Below are 16,776 nucleotides of genomic sequence, written 5' to 3' on the forward strand. Positions count from 1 at the left end.
TCTAAAGTAAAACTGTCATGACTTTACGGTTAAGTAGCACATGGTGTTGCGGAACAGATGAATTATATATCCTTCTCAGTATGTGTGTGTGTGTGTGACCTTAACATCAAAATTTATATAAAAAGTAGAGAGAATATTACAGTAATTGTAATACATTGACTCTGAATCGGACGACAGACATGAGCTTTGAACTTCAAGGTTACAAGAAAAGTTGTTTGGAAAGCTGTGCAATCATGCACACATGTAATTCATCGATAATAATGTATAACATCATAAATAAATAAAGTCTCGTGTTGTAGCCAAAGTCTCAAGTATAAGTCCTCATTATATATCACTTAACTGCAACAAATGATGATGAGTAAAGTAAAAACTCTTTGCAATATTCATAATAAGTGGAATTTGAAGGAAACGATTACAAAATACAGTAACGCTTGCATAAATGTAAAAATAACACGCTGTATCGTTTGTTCTAGAATGATTTGTCTTAATCAGGTAGAATATATCCTTAAATAATATGTATGTGTGTAATTTGAGTAAGTTTCATATCGAATAACACATGCATGAAGTATGTTGTACTTGTGCAGGTGAAAAGAGTTGAAAAAAAAAGGAAGTGAAGTGAGACATATGTCATCTATTCCGCGATACAGTTAGAAAACATCAGGAACAAATGACGTTTACATACCTGAGAATCAGATAAGAACCGTTCACTAGGTGGGCCAGTAAGGGAAACATCGTAGCTGCCTGAAAGTTTTCTTTTCCTTTTCTCAGGATGAGACTGGAGGTTAGGCGAATCAGTATGTCTGATTCCGGTTTGTGTTTCTGGCTCTGGTGACGGGCTTTTCTCCTCCGTCTTGTTATTTACACTATTATCAGTGAGGCCTCTGATCTGTAATGCCTCTGCTGTTTTAAGGAACATCGGTAGCAGATGCTGACTAACGTTAACTTCGCCCTTATACATAAAGTGCAGCAATGCCCTCATCTCCTTGTCATTCACATCCTTGAGGAATATGATTGGATGAGGATGGGTGTTCTGTAGGAAAATGCTCTCAAAATACGGACTGCATGCAGAGAGTATCGTCTGATGTGCTTTGAATGTGTCTCCAACACAGGCCAGGGTCACATCACAGAGTGCTTCTCTTTCAAGTAGTGAGCTGAGAACGTCTGTGAGGTTGGCTGGATGATTGTTCCACCGTAGGCAATACTGCTGGTCCATCTTGTCTATCTCCAATCCCGACCCTACAACCAAACTAGATGCCCTGAACTGTCTACATAAAACTATGCTCACCCTGGCTACTTGAATGCCTCCCTAACCCTTAAAACGCCAACTCACACACTACTTCCACGCGCACTCTCCTATCGTCCTGACAATATCTCCCCGCAGATTAAATCGCGACTCTAGACCCACACAACGTCCTCCGTGCTTCTGCAAATGTGCCACATTGCAGTATAACTGTAAAACCCTTCAGGGTTCACGCCGAGCTACTATACGTGCCGAAAACATTTTTTCGCATAACCTCAGCGCCCGACCGAGCTAACCCGCGCCGGATTTCTACGCGATAAGCCACGACACGGCAGCCGCGAGGTTAGACCGCTAATTGCGACGCAGTATGTGCCACCCACGTATACGATAATAATCCGATATATTCGGAGGTAATGTTTTCGGCAATGTCAATATTCGCGAGGCTTGGGCGCCATTGTCGGCCGTGCTCTCGTCTAGCCTCCACGAGCCTCCTCGCGAAAACTCGATTTGTTGATGCCCGGATTTCTAACCACTCGTACCAGCCTAGCCGCACCGTTTTATTTACGCGAACACACCGCGAGTTATGCACCGCACATCGCGCACCGTCCGATACGTATTCCCGACTCGTACACGCCGATTACTCACCTTTCGCAAACTTTTTGCCATTACAACGCCACCCGACCCTTAACGTCCACTGCCATACCAATCTGCCAATGCCTACGGCCTTATTTTTAAAATACTTCTGACCTTCGTGCATCTGCCGCGGGGAATGGCGCGAAGGGCGCTCCGATTCAAACGCGGTTAACAGCCGATCGCGTGTCCGCCCGCACTACGAGCGAGATGCTGCGTCGTGCGCGACATTCCCGCGGTTCTATATATCGCCCACGAGAATACGGACGATTTACTCCACGCTCACCGCCATATCGATCCGCGATGTCGCCGCTCTTATATTTCCCAAATAATGCATACTTTCGCACGTCGGCTGCGCGTTATGGCGCGCGGAGCGCTCGATTCAAATCGCTTTACGATGGGTCGTGCGTTATATCGACGTATTTTTTATACTTGTTGCAATTAAGGAGCTGCCGAGGATAGAATTTTCAAGATAAAAAGTGCGCGCGTGTCGTTGGACATGTCGTAAACTTCACGCAGATATTTCTTTTCTACGAAATGTGAAACTTTTGGGGAAATTTTGAAAGAAAGTCGGAATATACTTTCAATCATTTTGTGAAACGTTATCTTTCGCTAAAAAAATATTTAATCACCCATAAAACATAAATATAGTTTACTGAAAAAAATCGAAAGTTGACATGAATTTGCCAATGCAAATTGTAAGGTTAATCACGGTTGTTTTTGACTGATTTCTTTCCGTCATCAATGAATGATTTTATAGCAGATGCATGAACAGCTGATTCATTTATCGAACAAAGATACTAAAACGTATAAAACACGTAAATATATTTCAATAAGTGATTGAAGGTTGATAAAAATTTATCAACGCACATTGTTCTAACTCTTTCTTATGATGGTTCTTTTGAGAAACGATAGACTTTTTCCTATTATTAATTAATTATTTCGCAACAAAGGCATGAAACAGTTCACTTATCGAACAAAACATATGCAAAATACATATTAAAACGTATAAGGCTTAAATATATTTCAATAATTGAAATTGATAAATAATAAATAAATTTGCCAATGCAAATTTGTATAACCGTTTATTACGGTGATTTTTTTGTGCAACATTTTTCCTAACATTAATGAATGATTTCACAGTAAATACATGAAACAGTCGATTCGTTTATCAAGCTTGAACGAATGCATCGCGATAAACGCTCTTATCTTATTTTCATCGTGCAAACAGCGATAATTGTAGTACAAATCCTGCTTTCCTAAGCAACGTAAAAGTTCTGATAGGATTTCAGCAGCGCATAAGCACGCAGAACAAATAAAGCGGTTGCGCTGTATTCGGTGAGTTGGTGCATTTTCAGACGGCCCCTCAATATAGTAACTTAATTTCGCCTATTCTCTCGCACCGCGGTCCGGCACCTAATTTAACGCATACGTTCATTACAAAGCTCAGTCTGCGGCAAGAAGTTAGATGGCCGTACGTTGAAACACACTTTTAGAAACGAATGTCCCTTTTGTGCGGATAAATCTCGTAGCAGGCACCGAATTTCAATTCCTATCGAGTAAATACCGAATGCGATTTTATCGTGAACGCGCATCTTTCCCCGTCTTCCCACGCGTTTCGCCTCGGAATAAACGAGTTTCGGGAAAGTACTTCCACACGCGACATACTTTACGTCTCTTTACATATTCGCTCATTTTCCTCACTCTGCTTCGCGACGAGATGTACATGAAAAAGAATAGCCGCATTTAAAGCCCGTAGCCAAAAGGGGAAGTGAAATCGGCGCTGATTGTTACTTTTTGTTCGCCGTTTCGCCGCGGTGCTCGAGATTCCGCGAACTCTCGTCGCGGGAGAAAATGTGGATTAAATTCGCGGGACCTTCGAGAGCGCGCGCGGCTTACTCGCATAAATACCAGGCCGCGGAGATACAGGCGGGCCGCGTAAAATGGAGATATTTTCACGTTTTCATCCATTCGGTTTAACAGCGCGAGTTTAACAGCGCGAGAAAAATTGTACGAGCGCACATCTGACCCTACCCGATTTCTCCGACGTCGTCGTAATTACTGAAAAAGCCGTATACTCAGTCGAACGGTGCTCGATACATTAAAGCGAAAATTCCACGAGATTCTCCGGCCGCGTTAACGCGCCCACCGAAGCGCGTTTTCCATGCGAGTTCCATTTCGCGGAAAATTGCAATGCACATGGAGACCCTTTAGCTTCATTTGGCGGTAATAAACGGTAATTCGCGCAAATCGCGGAGTTTCTGATATTAATTTGACCTCCCCCCGTGTGCTTTCTCTCTCTCCCTCACTCTCCCACTTACTCTCTCGCTCACCCTCTCCCCTATCCCCTCTCCCCGAACGATAATCGTGTTACCCACGCGAAATCAATAGGCACCGGGGAAAATTGGAAAATCTCCTCAACCGAGGTTTCCAACGCGGATTTACAAGCTTTGAACGGCTGTTAACAGATTTAATTCGCGCTTTCACCGGCATCGCTGGAAATTATGATTCACGTGCGCGCGTCCCGTTCAAAGATAGAAATGCAATAAATAAAATCCCCGTATACGTCACTTGATGTGAATTGTTACCGCTGCCGTTGGAAATTATGATTCGCGAGCGTATGCCCCGCCCATGGATGCAAACGCGATACACAAAATAACCTCGACAATGATGAGATAAACACGACGCGCGAGCGAAAGAATTCGATACGCGATTTCTCTTCTCTCACGTTCGCTTCCCCTCCTCTCCGCTCCGAGCATTGTTACGTCGCGGCTTGATTGCTTAATTAACCGCCGCCGTCCGGCGAGATTGTTGTCTAAATTCGGCGCAGCATTGCCCGGTCTCGAGACGGTCTTTATCGGTCGGAAGCCGGCTTACCCCGGCAAAGAGGATTCGTTTCACGGACATGTCCCGATTGCGCCTCGTTTCACCTCGTAATTTCCCCCATTTTTCCCTTAAATCAGAAATTAATCGCGGAAGCGACGATACGCGAGAGTCCTCGCGCGTACCTGTTTACCCCGTTCGGTTGAAAGGGCACTGAATAATATCGCGTTTAAAGAGCACCGTCGCAGATACGTCGCGCGCACATATGTATCCACGGCATGTAGGAAACAGCATGTACGTTCGAGCGACAATTTCAACCGCCGCGTGTCAGTGTTACACGTCAGTGAAAACGTCGTCCGTATCCGGGAAATATTCAACCACCTAGTCGCGGCCGTCGAACCGAATCTGAGTTAACAGGGGTCAGGCATGGGGAAGAGATAATACAGAAGGGACGTCGCTCGAAGTCGAGTGGGAATTTAGCGCGCGAATTCACGACCCCCCGAAATCCGTATCGCCGATCACGCGCGGCACATCTATAGATCGCGAATTCGAGCGAGAAATCCGAAAACGCACGAGATATGTCTGTGTAACTGGTCGCATTACGCTTTAAACACCGGACTGTATCCAGCGATGGATAATTACTCCGACTATGAACCCGATTACGAGGACCTTTTAATTACATCTCGCAACTCCCCAGCCCTCCGCCGCGAGTGGATGAGACGCGCGTGTTGAAGACGGAAAGGTTCTCTGCCGCGGCCCGTCTTAACGACACGCGCGTAGTTTAATAAGGACTGCGTAATTAGCCCTATCGGTGGGCGCTTCTTCATTAGGCGAATCTGCGAGCGCGCTCTTCCTAACGATATCCGTAACCGGGACAATACGATGCCCGGGAAATAACGAGTGTCGTCTCGTCCGCGTTTTCTGATAAACGGCGCGAGATAACAGAGAGTTATCCGTACAAAGTATCGTTGAAATAATAATCCACGCTCGACGTCGAGCGTTTCGTCGACGAGCACTTTCTGTTCTGCAAAAGTCATCTATCCATTAGACCCGTCGCCAACTTGCGGCGGTTCGCGAGCGCGTGTCGTGAAACCTCCCCCGTACTTGAGCGCTTCAATGTTTCAGTCGTTCTATATGCATTAGCCTGGCTAACATCCCCTCCCCCGAGTATCCTCCCTCGAGTACTCTCTTGTCTAAAGACAATTCCATTTCTTGATTCTCAAGTCGTTCAATAAAAAAAAGTCATGAGCGTGCAACAGACACACGAGAAACGGGGAGAAACTGAACCCTCTAATGGCAAGATGGTTTTTCTAAGAAGGTGGAGTCGGATCCGACCCCGTGCCCTGTTTCGTGTTCACTTTCCACGAAATCGACGTGCGAAATGGGTGAGAGGAGTAAATTAAAATACACGAAACATTCCTTAAAAAAGAAGAGAAGCAGTGCGCGTACGCTGTAAAATAAACGAAGCCGTAAGGTGAATCTGACCCCACCTTTGTCATTAGAAGATTGAAATACGTTATTTTTTTTCTTTTATGATAAACCGACCTGTGGTGTCCTGCGTGCATCTTGCGGGACGTCGTCGCGACAGTCCGCGCGATTAAGCGACGGCCGACCTTGGCCCTTCGACGCCGAAAGCGCGTTCGGGCCGTCGAAATGCACCGACGATCGATGCGCCGCAGTTGCACCGCGCCGGGAAACGCCGCCGCTTCCCGCACAAGGTTGCGGCGCATCGGTTTATCGTCTATCTTCCGGACGATCCCGCAGGAGATCTTCTGCGCGTCGATATCTTCGCGCGCTGTACGTACCAAGAGCACGCGCTCTTTGACGCGCGATTCTCGATTTTATCGGCAGATCGCCGCCATGCGAATCTACTCGAAATCGCAGATCGTCTTAGAACCGGATTCCTCCTCGGTTTTCTTGAGCAAAGTACAGTTCGCAAGGCGTGAAAAAATAGACTTACGCTCCGACCGGCCGAGCGTAGAAAAATAGAAGCGACTCGATTCTCTTCACTGCTACTACCCCCTTCGCCGTCTCTCTTCCCGATCGTCGCAAGCTCGCTCGCTCGCTCGCTCTCGCGCAACGCTGAGGAGACGCCAGCGTCTCTCTTCGAGATTTCCGTCCGACGCCGCGAATCGATTAGGGATTGGAAGTTTCTCGAGTCCGTGACGCAAACACGAGCGATAACGTGGAAGCGCTCGGAAAAGCTCTATATAGGACGGCCGCGCCGATAAAGGACGCGCCGCTGCATTCGGGCGTGCATTTTCCCGACTACAATGCAGTCGAAGCGCGGTCTCGCCGGTGGGAAAGGGCGGACGGGTGCGCGCTTTGAGCCCGGATCTTCAAACGAAGCCGACATTTCTCGCGAAGCAAATGCCACCGCCGGCGAATTTTCTTCGACCCTGCGTGCGGGATGTGACGCGCTGCTGCTGCTGCTGCTCAAGAGAGAGAGAGAGAGGGAGAGCGGCTCCGAAATATCCGCCAAATGACTCGAGAGACCGAGCGGCGCTCCGAATAATAGAAACGCTTCGAGACGTTCCCGAGTAACTGCCCGCGAGAAGGTGACGGGAGACGGAAAACTTTGGAGTACCTGGCTCACCCGGGACCTGCTCCGTGTCTCTCCCGCAGCCATCACGGAGAATTACTCGTTCCGCACGAGCTGCCTGCTCCTCGGATCGATCCCGAATCTTCGAGTCATTTTTCCGACACTCTCCCGCAAGTTCTCCCTCTCTCTCTCTCTCTGTCTACTCCGCTCTCTCGGGCAAGTTTGATCCCGCTGATCGTCAACGTGAACTCGCACGAAGGGGTTGAAGAGGTGTGACGTGTCGGGAGGGAGACGGTACGTTCGCGTCACGACGCCCATCGTCTCTACTACCCTGGATGATTGAATGAACGCGTTGCTTGGCATCGAGCGCACTGCTTGAATCGGTGCCCGAATAATTTAAAGTCGCGCGCGACCACGACGACGCATTCGTCGTTGACGACGACATATTCGTCGCTGACGACGGTAACGACGAGGACGACATAATGGTCGCGCAGAGAAGGATCGCGGAGGGGATTAAACAGCGGGCGTATCCGCTGCCGGGGAAAACAAAGAGGCCCGGCGCTCTTTGTTGCGCCGGAAATAAAAAGGAACAAACGCAACCGCGCGGTGAAGTTAAGCGGGAAAGTTATCCGCGATTAGCGCGCCTCGCGATAAACGCGCGATTAAATTTGCATAATAAGCGGCGGATTATTTCTCTACGGCGCTACGTGGCAGATTAAAAATTAAGCTTGACATAGAACGCCCGCCGACGCCGCTGCCACCATTGCCACGTGTGTGCGGGAGACGGCGCCGCGACGCGCGCGCGGGAAAAAAAATGCTTTAACGCTGAAATACGAGGTTGAAATTACTCGGTTTAACATTCGCAACCGGCCGCCGCGTCTCGTAATTAACGCGCTACGAATTGTGTAACTATCTCCGCGCACACATTCGCGCGGAAATGAATCGCGAGAGATCGATCGCGATATATACCTCGCCGCGAACTGATCGTCAAATATTGTACTCGCCGCCAAAAGAGCGCCGCTAATCGCATCCCCGTTCAAATAGAAGAGCGTAATTCACTCGTTAGGAACGGATCCGATCGATATATCGCCTCTTGACGGTCATTATCTCGCGACATTCTCGCCGAAATATCGACACTTCTATTTTAGCGTAAAAACCAATGGAAATGTTTTAATGATGAGAATCACGCCCGGCAGCTGCCCTCTACTTTCGTATTCCAAGCGAGGATATTTTTCCCTCTTTATCGATTACATGCTGACTCGGCCGAATTGTTTCATCAATCGTTCCTCTCAAAGAAACGCCACTTCGCTGAATTTGTTTCCCTTTCTCCGATAAAAGGTAAAGAGGCGAGGCACATTCGCGAGACGAGTTTCTCGTAAGTGCGACATATTTCGCGGAATATAGCGACCATTTATTATACGGGGATGCAGAGATAAAATTTATATTCGAGATATTAAATTTTTGAGAACGGTTGCGCCCTATCGCTACGTAAAATTCTACTTTATCAATCGGCCGGGCTCGTACGAAAAAGAGAGAGTGAGAGAGAGAGGGAGAAAAAAAGGAAGACACGAGATAAGACCGCCCTCGCGAGGCACGTTCCTTGAAAATGCGGCATATTTCATCGGAAATACCATGCACCTTTTACTGCAGGGCCAGTAATAATACCGGCGCAAACGAATAGCGAAAATATGGAAATTCCAATACGACCGCGCGGTCCCTCTCCGCAAATAACCGCATCCTTGCACCTGCCTACGCAGCGCCCGTGACTCTCCCTCTCTCTCTCTCTCTCTCTCTCTATATATATATATATATATAGAATCAGCATACATTATCGCGCATTTTTCCCCGCTAATGAGCCCGCTTGTGACTTGTGATTTCGATTTCTCGACGATTAACGCGTCCGGACTAGACAGTCGCCGCGGCGATTCACGCTGTTAAAATATTCGGCAATAATGCATTCGCGCGGACAGTCTGTCGACGTTGTCGCGGACGAAAATACACGTCCTCGTCCTGTTCGCGGCACACGATCCCCCGCGCTCAACTTCCGTCAACGGCGAGTGTCGGCGATTATACCGACGACGACGACGAGGCGAGTTTCGCATTCACGTCGAACTTTCCGCGCGACGTGCCGCGTCGATTCGGTTTATTTACACGGCGCGCGGTCCGCTTCTCTCGCCCATGCAAATTTATTCGCGCGCCTCCGAGTCCTCGACGAAGGTTGCGGAAACGAGCGCGAGCGACAGCTCTTCGCGACGAGAAATTTCGGGCGCGACGTGACGCACGACGCTACCTGTCTCCCGCTCCTCCACCCCCGCGTGCTGTCGATCGCGCGATCGATAAATCCGGCGTTCCCGCCCTTTCCCGTCGCAGGCTGCGTCGAACGCGCGACTTTCGCCGGCGGATGTCCGGTACATCGTTACCTGGTTTACTGAAATTCGTGAACATGAAATCTCGTCGGCCACCCGCAGCCGGCGGCGCGTAGGGCCGTGTCGCCGTCGTGCGTGATCCTCTTCGGGAGGAAGCTTGGCTGCTTGGCCGGCTGGTGGACGATCTTCCGCGACGGTGATCTTCCACGGGCGAGAAGGCCGTGCTGCTCCGCCGCTTCCGCGGAGAGGGCTGCTGCTCCCTCCGGAAGTCCTCCGCGCTGAGTGTGTTTACTTTGCCGCGCACTCTCGGATCGCAGGATCAAACTCGCACTCGTTTATACTCGCGGTAATACCGAGTCGCGCGGACCCTCCTCTCAGCTCGCGTCGGCCATCGTTCGCGCGCGCAATTCGAAGCGATGAAACGTCCGGAGATCGTCAAGGACGATGCGTGGGGATACGCGTGCGGATCACAGAGAGGTCTCTCTCTCTCTCTCTCTCTCTCTCCCTTCACCTCTATCTTTCTCTCTTTCTCTCGGTAACTCGCGCTCTCTAGTCGTTGTCGGTCTCTCTGTCGCGGGCGATCGAGAGAGGGTGGCGCGCGCGCGACGATGCAACGTCGACGGTCACGGCGCAGTGAGGAACGTTGCGAGCGAGTCCGCCAGGGAGGACCAACGGAGTGGCGTGTGCACCAAGTTGGCCGCGGAGCGCGACTGAGGCCAGGGGTGGCACCGAGAGAGGGTGGCGTGGATGCAGGTCGACGTGTACGCTGCACGGGCACATCCCCCCTAATGAATGCACCAGGCATGTGCGAGAGATTTTATGTTCGCCACCGCCGCCGCCGCCGCCTTCTCGTCTACCTCCACTACCGACACCACCCGAGAATCGCCGCCGCCGCCGCCACCCCTGCCGCTCTCCAGCTTTCCCTCCCCCGACTGACGTGTTCTCCGCTTCGCCTCTCCCGCGATCTCTCTCTCTATCCATCTGTCTCTCTTTTTCATTCCCTCTCCCTCCCTCGACCTCGCAGTCTCTCCCTCGCCCTCCCGACACACCGTGTCGGGTTGAATCCCCTTTTCGCGCGCCACCCGATAGTGCACCCGCCGCCCAGCGCAACCAGACGCGCGCCGGTTCCCGGGTCCGGCGTGGGGTGGTTTTGCCCCGTATGGCGGAAGCCTCCGCGCTCCTGGGGCTGTGCCCGGTTTTCGCCTCCTCCTGCGTGCCCGCGGACGTACTCTGTACCCGCGATTGGTACGCACAACTCACCCGCCCGTACGCGGATCCTCTCCTGTGCACCTGCACACGACTGCACCCCCGCTCGCCCTTCTCCACCCCACCCCCTCACGTACCCTCCGCGAACACGCAATACCGTCCTTCCTCGCTCTCTCCTCCCACTCCACCCACCCCCTGTCCACTACTTCTCCGTCTCTCTCACCTCCTGTCGCTCCTGCTCGCCGTCTCTGTCGCCGAGGTTTCTCGGTCTCCGCCGTTTATCTCCGTCCTGCCGTTACCCACGCCGTGCTCTCGATATCGCTCGCGCGGTACTCGCGCTGACCGCCGGGGAACGTCTTCGAGGTCCGCCGGCGGTTTCGCGTCCCCGGCACGTAAGGAGGGTATTCCGTTGCGGTCCGAGCGTTCCGCGTGGGTCGATCGATTAATCGATCCCTGTGTGACGCGCGTCACCCCGGAATCATCCCTTTTTACGTAACGCTCGCGATACGCTCGATACGCACGCCGATATTTCGGTCGTCTACGCGAACGTGTCTCGACGACGTTCGCTCGGTGGTCCGATAAAGGATTGTTGTACCGAATAAGTTTCCTTGTGCGACCGTAGAGCCTGGCCGCAATAATTATATAAAGATCAACCGAAGAGTCGCGCGGAACTCCGTCGGAAATTCGATACACGTTTCAGCCTTTCGAGCGTAATGCATCGCCAATTTCGAGTGTAATTCCGTTACGCTTTGTACTCCGAGCCACTCTACCCACCATCCTTGCAACAAATTCACTTACCGGCAGACAACTTAGCGCATTATATCACGAGCGGACAAATGTACTTTTCGCGCATTTCAGACATTTTTGCGCTCGCTGCTCCCTCAAACAGCCTCGACGACCGTCCGCGCGATCCTCGCGAGACAGCGATGGAATCATTGACGCGATACTTCGAATAATCTACGTGCCACGCGTTCGCACACGTGCCCTGAAAAACTGATTTAATTGACGCAAACAAAATTCTTGTTCGGTCAAATAAATGTTTTGCACCGTGTCGTCTCGGCGTTCATACGTGAACTTTCGACAATCATATATTCGGAAACATCATTCTTTACCGCAATATTCTCACTCAATTCCAACGTGACGTTGATTCTCTTCCCTCTCTCTTTCTTTCTCTTTCGTCGCTTTCTTCGCAATAAGAGATACTACGAGTGAAAACTAAACGAGGTTGCACGCCAGGGCGGGCCGTAATTATACCGAGCTTAAGACTTAGCTCACTCCTCTGTAATGGCGTTACAAAACGCAATGCCGCCCCCTCGTCTCGCGGTATAACTAGCTGGTTGCCACTTCGCCTCGTCTCCACGTCGCGTCGCGCCGCGAAAATACGCACCACGTGATAAATCGTCGGCAAAGGCGGCGGACGCGCATCGCCTCTTTTTACGATATTATTTTAATTAAACCGTGTACACCTCGTCTCGCCGCACTGCTGCGTCGCCGCCATCGTTGTCGCCGTTCTCGTCGTCGGCGACATGCCTAACGGCGAAGCTGGCGCTAACGAGCCATGACAGCTCTCTGTTTTACGTTAATATTACAGAACCGTCAAACGTGCTCTCGGCTATCAGCGGTTAGTTACTCCCCTCGCGTGCCGACGCTCGCACACTCACACTCGATTTAGGATAAAGATCTTCCCATAGTGCACCTGACAATCTTATCTCTGCAACTTATCTCGGACGTTCGCGAGTCTTAGATAAAACATCACTCGAGGTCTCCCCCTACGTTCTAATTCCACGAGGTAAAAGTACATTGAAATGCGAAATTAAAATAAAATAATACTACGGGGAGAATTTCCGCGGCACGGAGACGAAATTAAATTCCTTCCTTTTGGCGGTGTAGAAGGGGGCGAAGAAAACGACAAACAAGCGGCCGAATTGAAAGTTCCAACTACGAAAATCGACTGTTCTTCTCGTTCGGCGCGGCGATACCGGTACCGCTAAATCCTTCAGTAATACCACCGCGACGTCCGGATGTCTTATTTAAGGTGCATTCGCAATGAAATCGCTAAGTGGTCGGGGTTACTGCATGGCGAGCCGCCGGAAGGAGAAAGAAACCGCGCCGTACGGCCAAAGAGAGAAGGGCGGCTGCCGCTGCGAAGGAGGGGGCGAGTCGGTTTAAACGCCGTACAGAGACTGATGGTATATATTTAGATGAAATCTTTCGTTTGGTCGTCGGGAGTCGAGCTTTAACAAACTTCACGAGCTTTTCCGTGCGGCGGCCGAGTATCTGCTACGTACCAGCCGTCAAGTGCAGGCTTAGAAGCTTAGCAGGTCGTAAGTACGTGTAAACCAGAGCGGAAGTAGTGGAAGGTATGCACGCGGAAGGAAGGATGGATGGAGGGAGGAAGGGAATGAGCGGGTTGATGTGAAAGAGAAAGACGAGTACAGGATGATTCATGCATCATAGTGGCTCTCGCTCGGCTGTGTGTATTTTGTCCATAAAGCTTCTGCTGGAAGGATTGAGAACGTTTGAATCTCTACTCTCTTTATTTAGATACATCATACATCTCAGGGGAAAGAGAGAAAGGGACGCGATGCGGATTCCAAAACGATATCGAAGGAGATCCGGAGAGAGGAGGATTTTCGTTGTCAGAATGTTTGAACTCAGCAACTTCAAGTATATACAAATAGCGATTGCGAGAGGAGAATTTGAACATCGAGTATTCGAGGGTGCTGCGATTGCACGGAGCACCCAGTATATCGGAGAAAGGTTGACGCCGGCGAGAGGGTGCGCTGGGCTTTCGCAAATTGAGCACGAGCTTTTCAGTTAATCGTCGTGTTCGTAACCCGCCTCGTACCCTTCGCTCTCAACAGCGCGCGCTCTTTCTTCGTCGTCTCCCACCCACTCTCTCGCTCTACCGGTGTTTTTTCGCGACGACCGTCGTGTGATTCCGCGATCCAACCTGCCGGCAACAACACGGTTCGCTGCTACCTGGGAAGCTCCACGGCGGCGAGAGGAAGAGAAGAAAAAAAACAGCCGCGCGACTGCATGGGGAAAAAATGAAAAATGAAAACCCCGACACCTAATAACCCTCGCTCGCAGCCCGGTGCTCGATGTAGTCGTCGTTGTCGACGTCGTCACCGAGGCGTAGCGTAAAACGGGACGAGACTCCTCTCCTGACGATGAACAATGAACTGGCGACTTTATTCAACCGACCCGATTATACGAATGTGTGTGAACCCCCGCAACGACCGCGGAATATTAAACGGAGGTTCAGCACCGCACGGCGTGGTAGTAACGAATCGCAGCCATATCAATATTTGATCGAACAGTCGGCCGATACCGGGAGATGCATGGCCACGCGCGGTAGACAGCCCTTTGTAAAATTTCCGATATCGTTTCTCAGACGATTTCTTGCCTTTTTCTTCGTCGATGGACAACGTCGCGTTTTTCATTTTCCTCGAAGAAGATCGATATATTAAACGCGTTTTCCGCCCGCAAAGTGAAGTTAACTCGACAAGGTTAACGACGACGAATGTCCGAGTCATAATCCCATCTTCTTAAACTTAAAAGTCGCCGATGATTACCGTGCTTGAAGACGCGTTAGGCGAATCGCGCCCTCGATAATGAAACCGATGCAATTTCTTCGTATTAATTTCGCGTCGGGATTTTACGCGGACGGAAAAGTTTGCCCGTGCACTTAATAATATCGGTCCGCGCGCAATAATCATTTCATCAATTTGTTGCGTATCATCGATGGAGCCTGACGGGAGCTATATTAATTTGCCGCTGTTGGGCCCAGGGGGCATCGATTTGTTCCCGTCGGTTTGCTAACTGGTCGGCCAACACGAAATTGCGATTCCACGATGAATTTATGCAGCCGTGATTCGTTCGACGTCTCTATATAAAACTGTCGTTGCAGTTGCACAGCCCCCTTTCCTTCACCCTCTCGCCTACCCTCCGTCGCCCGTAGTCCCTGCGGCGATTCGAAACAACGGCTACACACGACGGTGGGAATCGCGTGCACCGGCGTGCTGTGAACTGCTGCGGCCGCTTTGTTAGAGGAGCCGGAACGATTTCGACAAAAACGCGACACCGCATCAAAGAATCGGCGTGCACGCGCGGCGGGATACGCTCGCTCGGGATTCGGCTTAGCTGCGAGAGCGCGGGCTCGTGACAATTTCGTCGCGACAAAACGCGGAAAGCGTCGCGCGTGATCGATATCGCGCTCCCGTTTTATACTCCCCTCCCCTGAGTTTGATATCGTCAGGGCATACTCGCCGAGAATAACCCACGATTTCGCGTAACCGAATTACACGAATCGTCAAAGTTGGTGATGATCGCGCGCGCGCTGCGGCAGAAAGGAACCTCTCGTCGTATCACGGCGACCATCTCCGTCCTCGTTTCCTGTCGGAATTACACGATCTAGTTCCACCCTCATTCGTATGTCATTTACTCCCGCTGTGGAGCGAGCTCCGCTCTCGCTCTCGGGGATTCTTAAGGGACTCCTCCCGGAAACTGACGCATTCGCCGTCTCAGCCGCGTTTCTCGTTCGCTTTGCGACAGAGAAGCGCATACGCAATCCGCTTGTCGCTGCCGCGATTTATTCCGTCATCTGTGGGAAGTGCGATCGAACACGGCAGCGGCGTTTTTATCCCCGGCAACGAAAAGCGCACGCTAATGAATTTGGAAAGGTCTCGCCAAACATACGCTAATTGCTCGCGTCCGGCACAAACATTGACCCCGTGGTACGCCGGAAATATAACGGTGGAATTCCTGATCCTCGCGGTTTTCGTCGCGACTGACTCGCGGGTTTCGAGGAGACACACGCGTCGATCAAACGACCGCGACCAAATCCTATTCGCGTTCTGGACACATGGCGAAAGTTAAATGTCCGTCTGAGCTAAAATAACGTTGTACGTGACGCTCGTGTAAGAAAGAAAAAGAATTTGAAATCGGACGACCATGTTGCACCCAGAATAAGACTATTGGGCCGCTGAACTCCTGAGCGTCGCGTTCGACTCGTCGTTCTCGCGTAGAGCTTACAGCACCAATTTGCCTGATGATAATTGTAACGGTTGCGCTTTCCCACCGTGTTACTTTCATTTCGGCCGGTCGAGACTCGTTAATTAACAGCGAGTACTTAGGACTGCTGCGATTCGGGGCGTTCTCGCGAAAGGCGAAGTGCAAACGCGAGTGGCGGCATCGTAAATAGTCGAGTTTCTTATTTTAAACACGGCAACTTTATAGACGTAATAATTAATGCTCGTAAGGTAAACGTCGCGCCGCTCGGCGTAGAGTTCGGATTATAGGAAACGGTTCGTTTAATCCGACGTGGACATTGGAAGTTCCTCTCGTCATTACGTTATATTAACTTTCTGATGTTAAGCCGTACCTTTACCATGTTTAATATAATATCCCGACGATATAATAATAATCTAATACCATCGCTTCGTATTCACATGAGAGAAATGAAACGAGAGAGAGAGAGAGAGAGAGAGAGAAAGAGAGAAGAGCGTGTTTGATTTTATCATTTCGAAAATTCAAACTCGCACCTCTTATCGATCGTTCCGCGCTAGGATTAGCCACGATGCACCCGGACAATGGATTCTGCGGAAACCTCGGCGCGTTTTTCCGACGTTCAATCTCGAGAGTCGTACGACAGACCTTTAAAGTCGAGCGTGTAATGTCTTTTCCGGCCCGAGAACGAAAGGAGAGAGCGGTGCGAAACGGTCCGGGCCTCTAGAGTACAGTCAGTTTGCAATATGCACCCCAAAGGATGACGGAAAGAGAGTGAGGAAGCGAGAGAAAGAGAGAGGGAGAGGAAGATCGAGCTAGGAAGCTAGAGAGGAAATTAACGACTCCATCTCTCTTTTCTTTTTCGACGTCAATTTTATTGCGACTTCCCGGCTCTTCGCAGGCAGATCCGTCCCGGCTCCGGATAGCAAATGTCGACTCTCTTGATTGCCGGAGACCTG

At 50.6% G+C, this 16,776-nt stretch overlaps 1 protein-coding gene across 13 annotated transcripts in view; it reads right to left on the reverse strand.

Moving 5' to 3' along the window:
• LOC106745919 (sex determination protein fruitless-like) overlaps positions 1-10,392 on the reverse strand; it is a 70,117-nt gene extending 59,725 nt beyond the window's left edge. For 2 of the 13 annotated variants that reach the window (XM_014621939.1, XM_014621934.1), the window contains exons 1-2: positions 1,886-2,471; positions 683-1,236 (exon numbers count right to left, since the gene is read on the reverse strand). In XM_014621939.1, the coding sequence (XP_014477425.1) occupies positions 683-1,236; positions 1,886-1,997 (666 nt within the window). In that variant the 5' untranslated portion in view covers positions 1,998-2,471. The other 11 variants (XM_014621928.1, XM_014621926.1, XM_014621930.1 and 8 more) reach the window with 10 other exon arrangements.
• Between the last annotated feature and the right edge of the window lie 6,384 nt (positions 10,393-16,776).

This window comes from Dinoponera quadriceps, unplaced genomic scaffold (genome assembly GCF_001313825.1).
Source record: "Dinoponera quadriceps isolate SergipeBrazil2010 unplaced genomic scaffold, ASM131382v1 scaffold1872, whole genome shotgun sequence".
NCBI classification, from domain to species: Eukaryota; Metazoa; Arthropoda; class Insecta; order Hymenoptera; family Formicidae; genus Dinoponera; species Dinoponera quadriceps.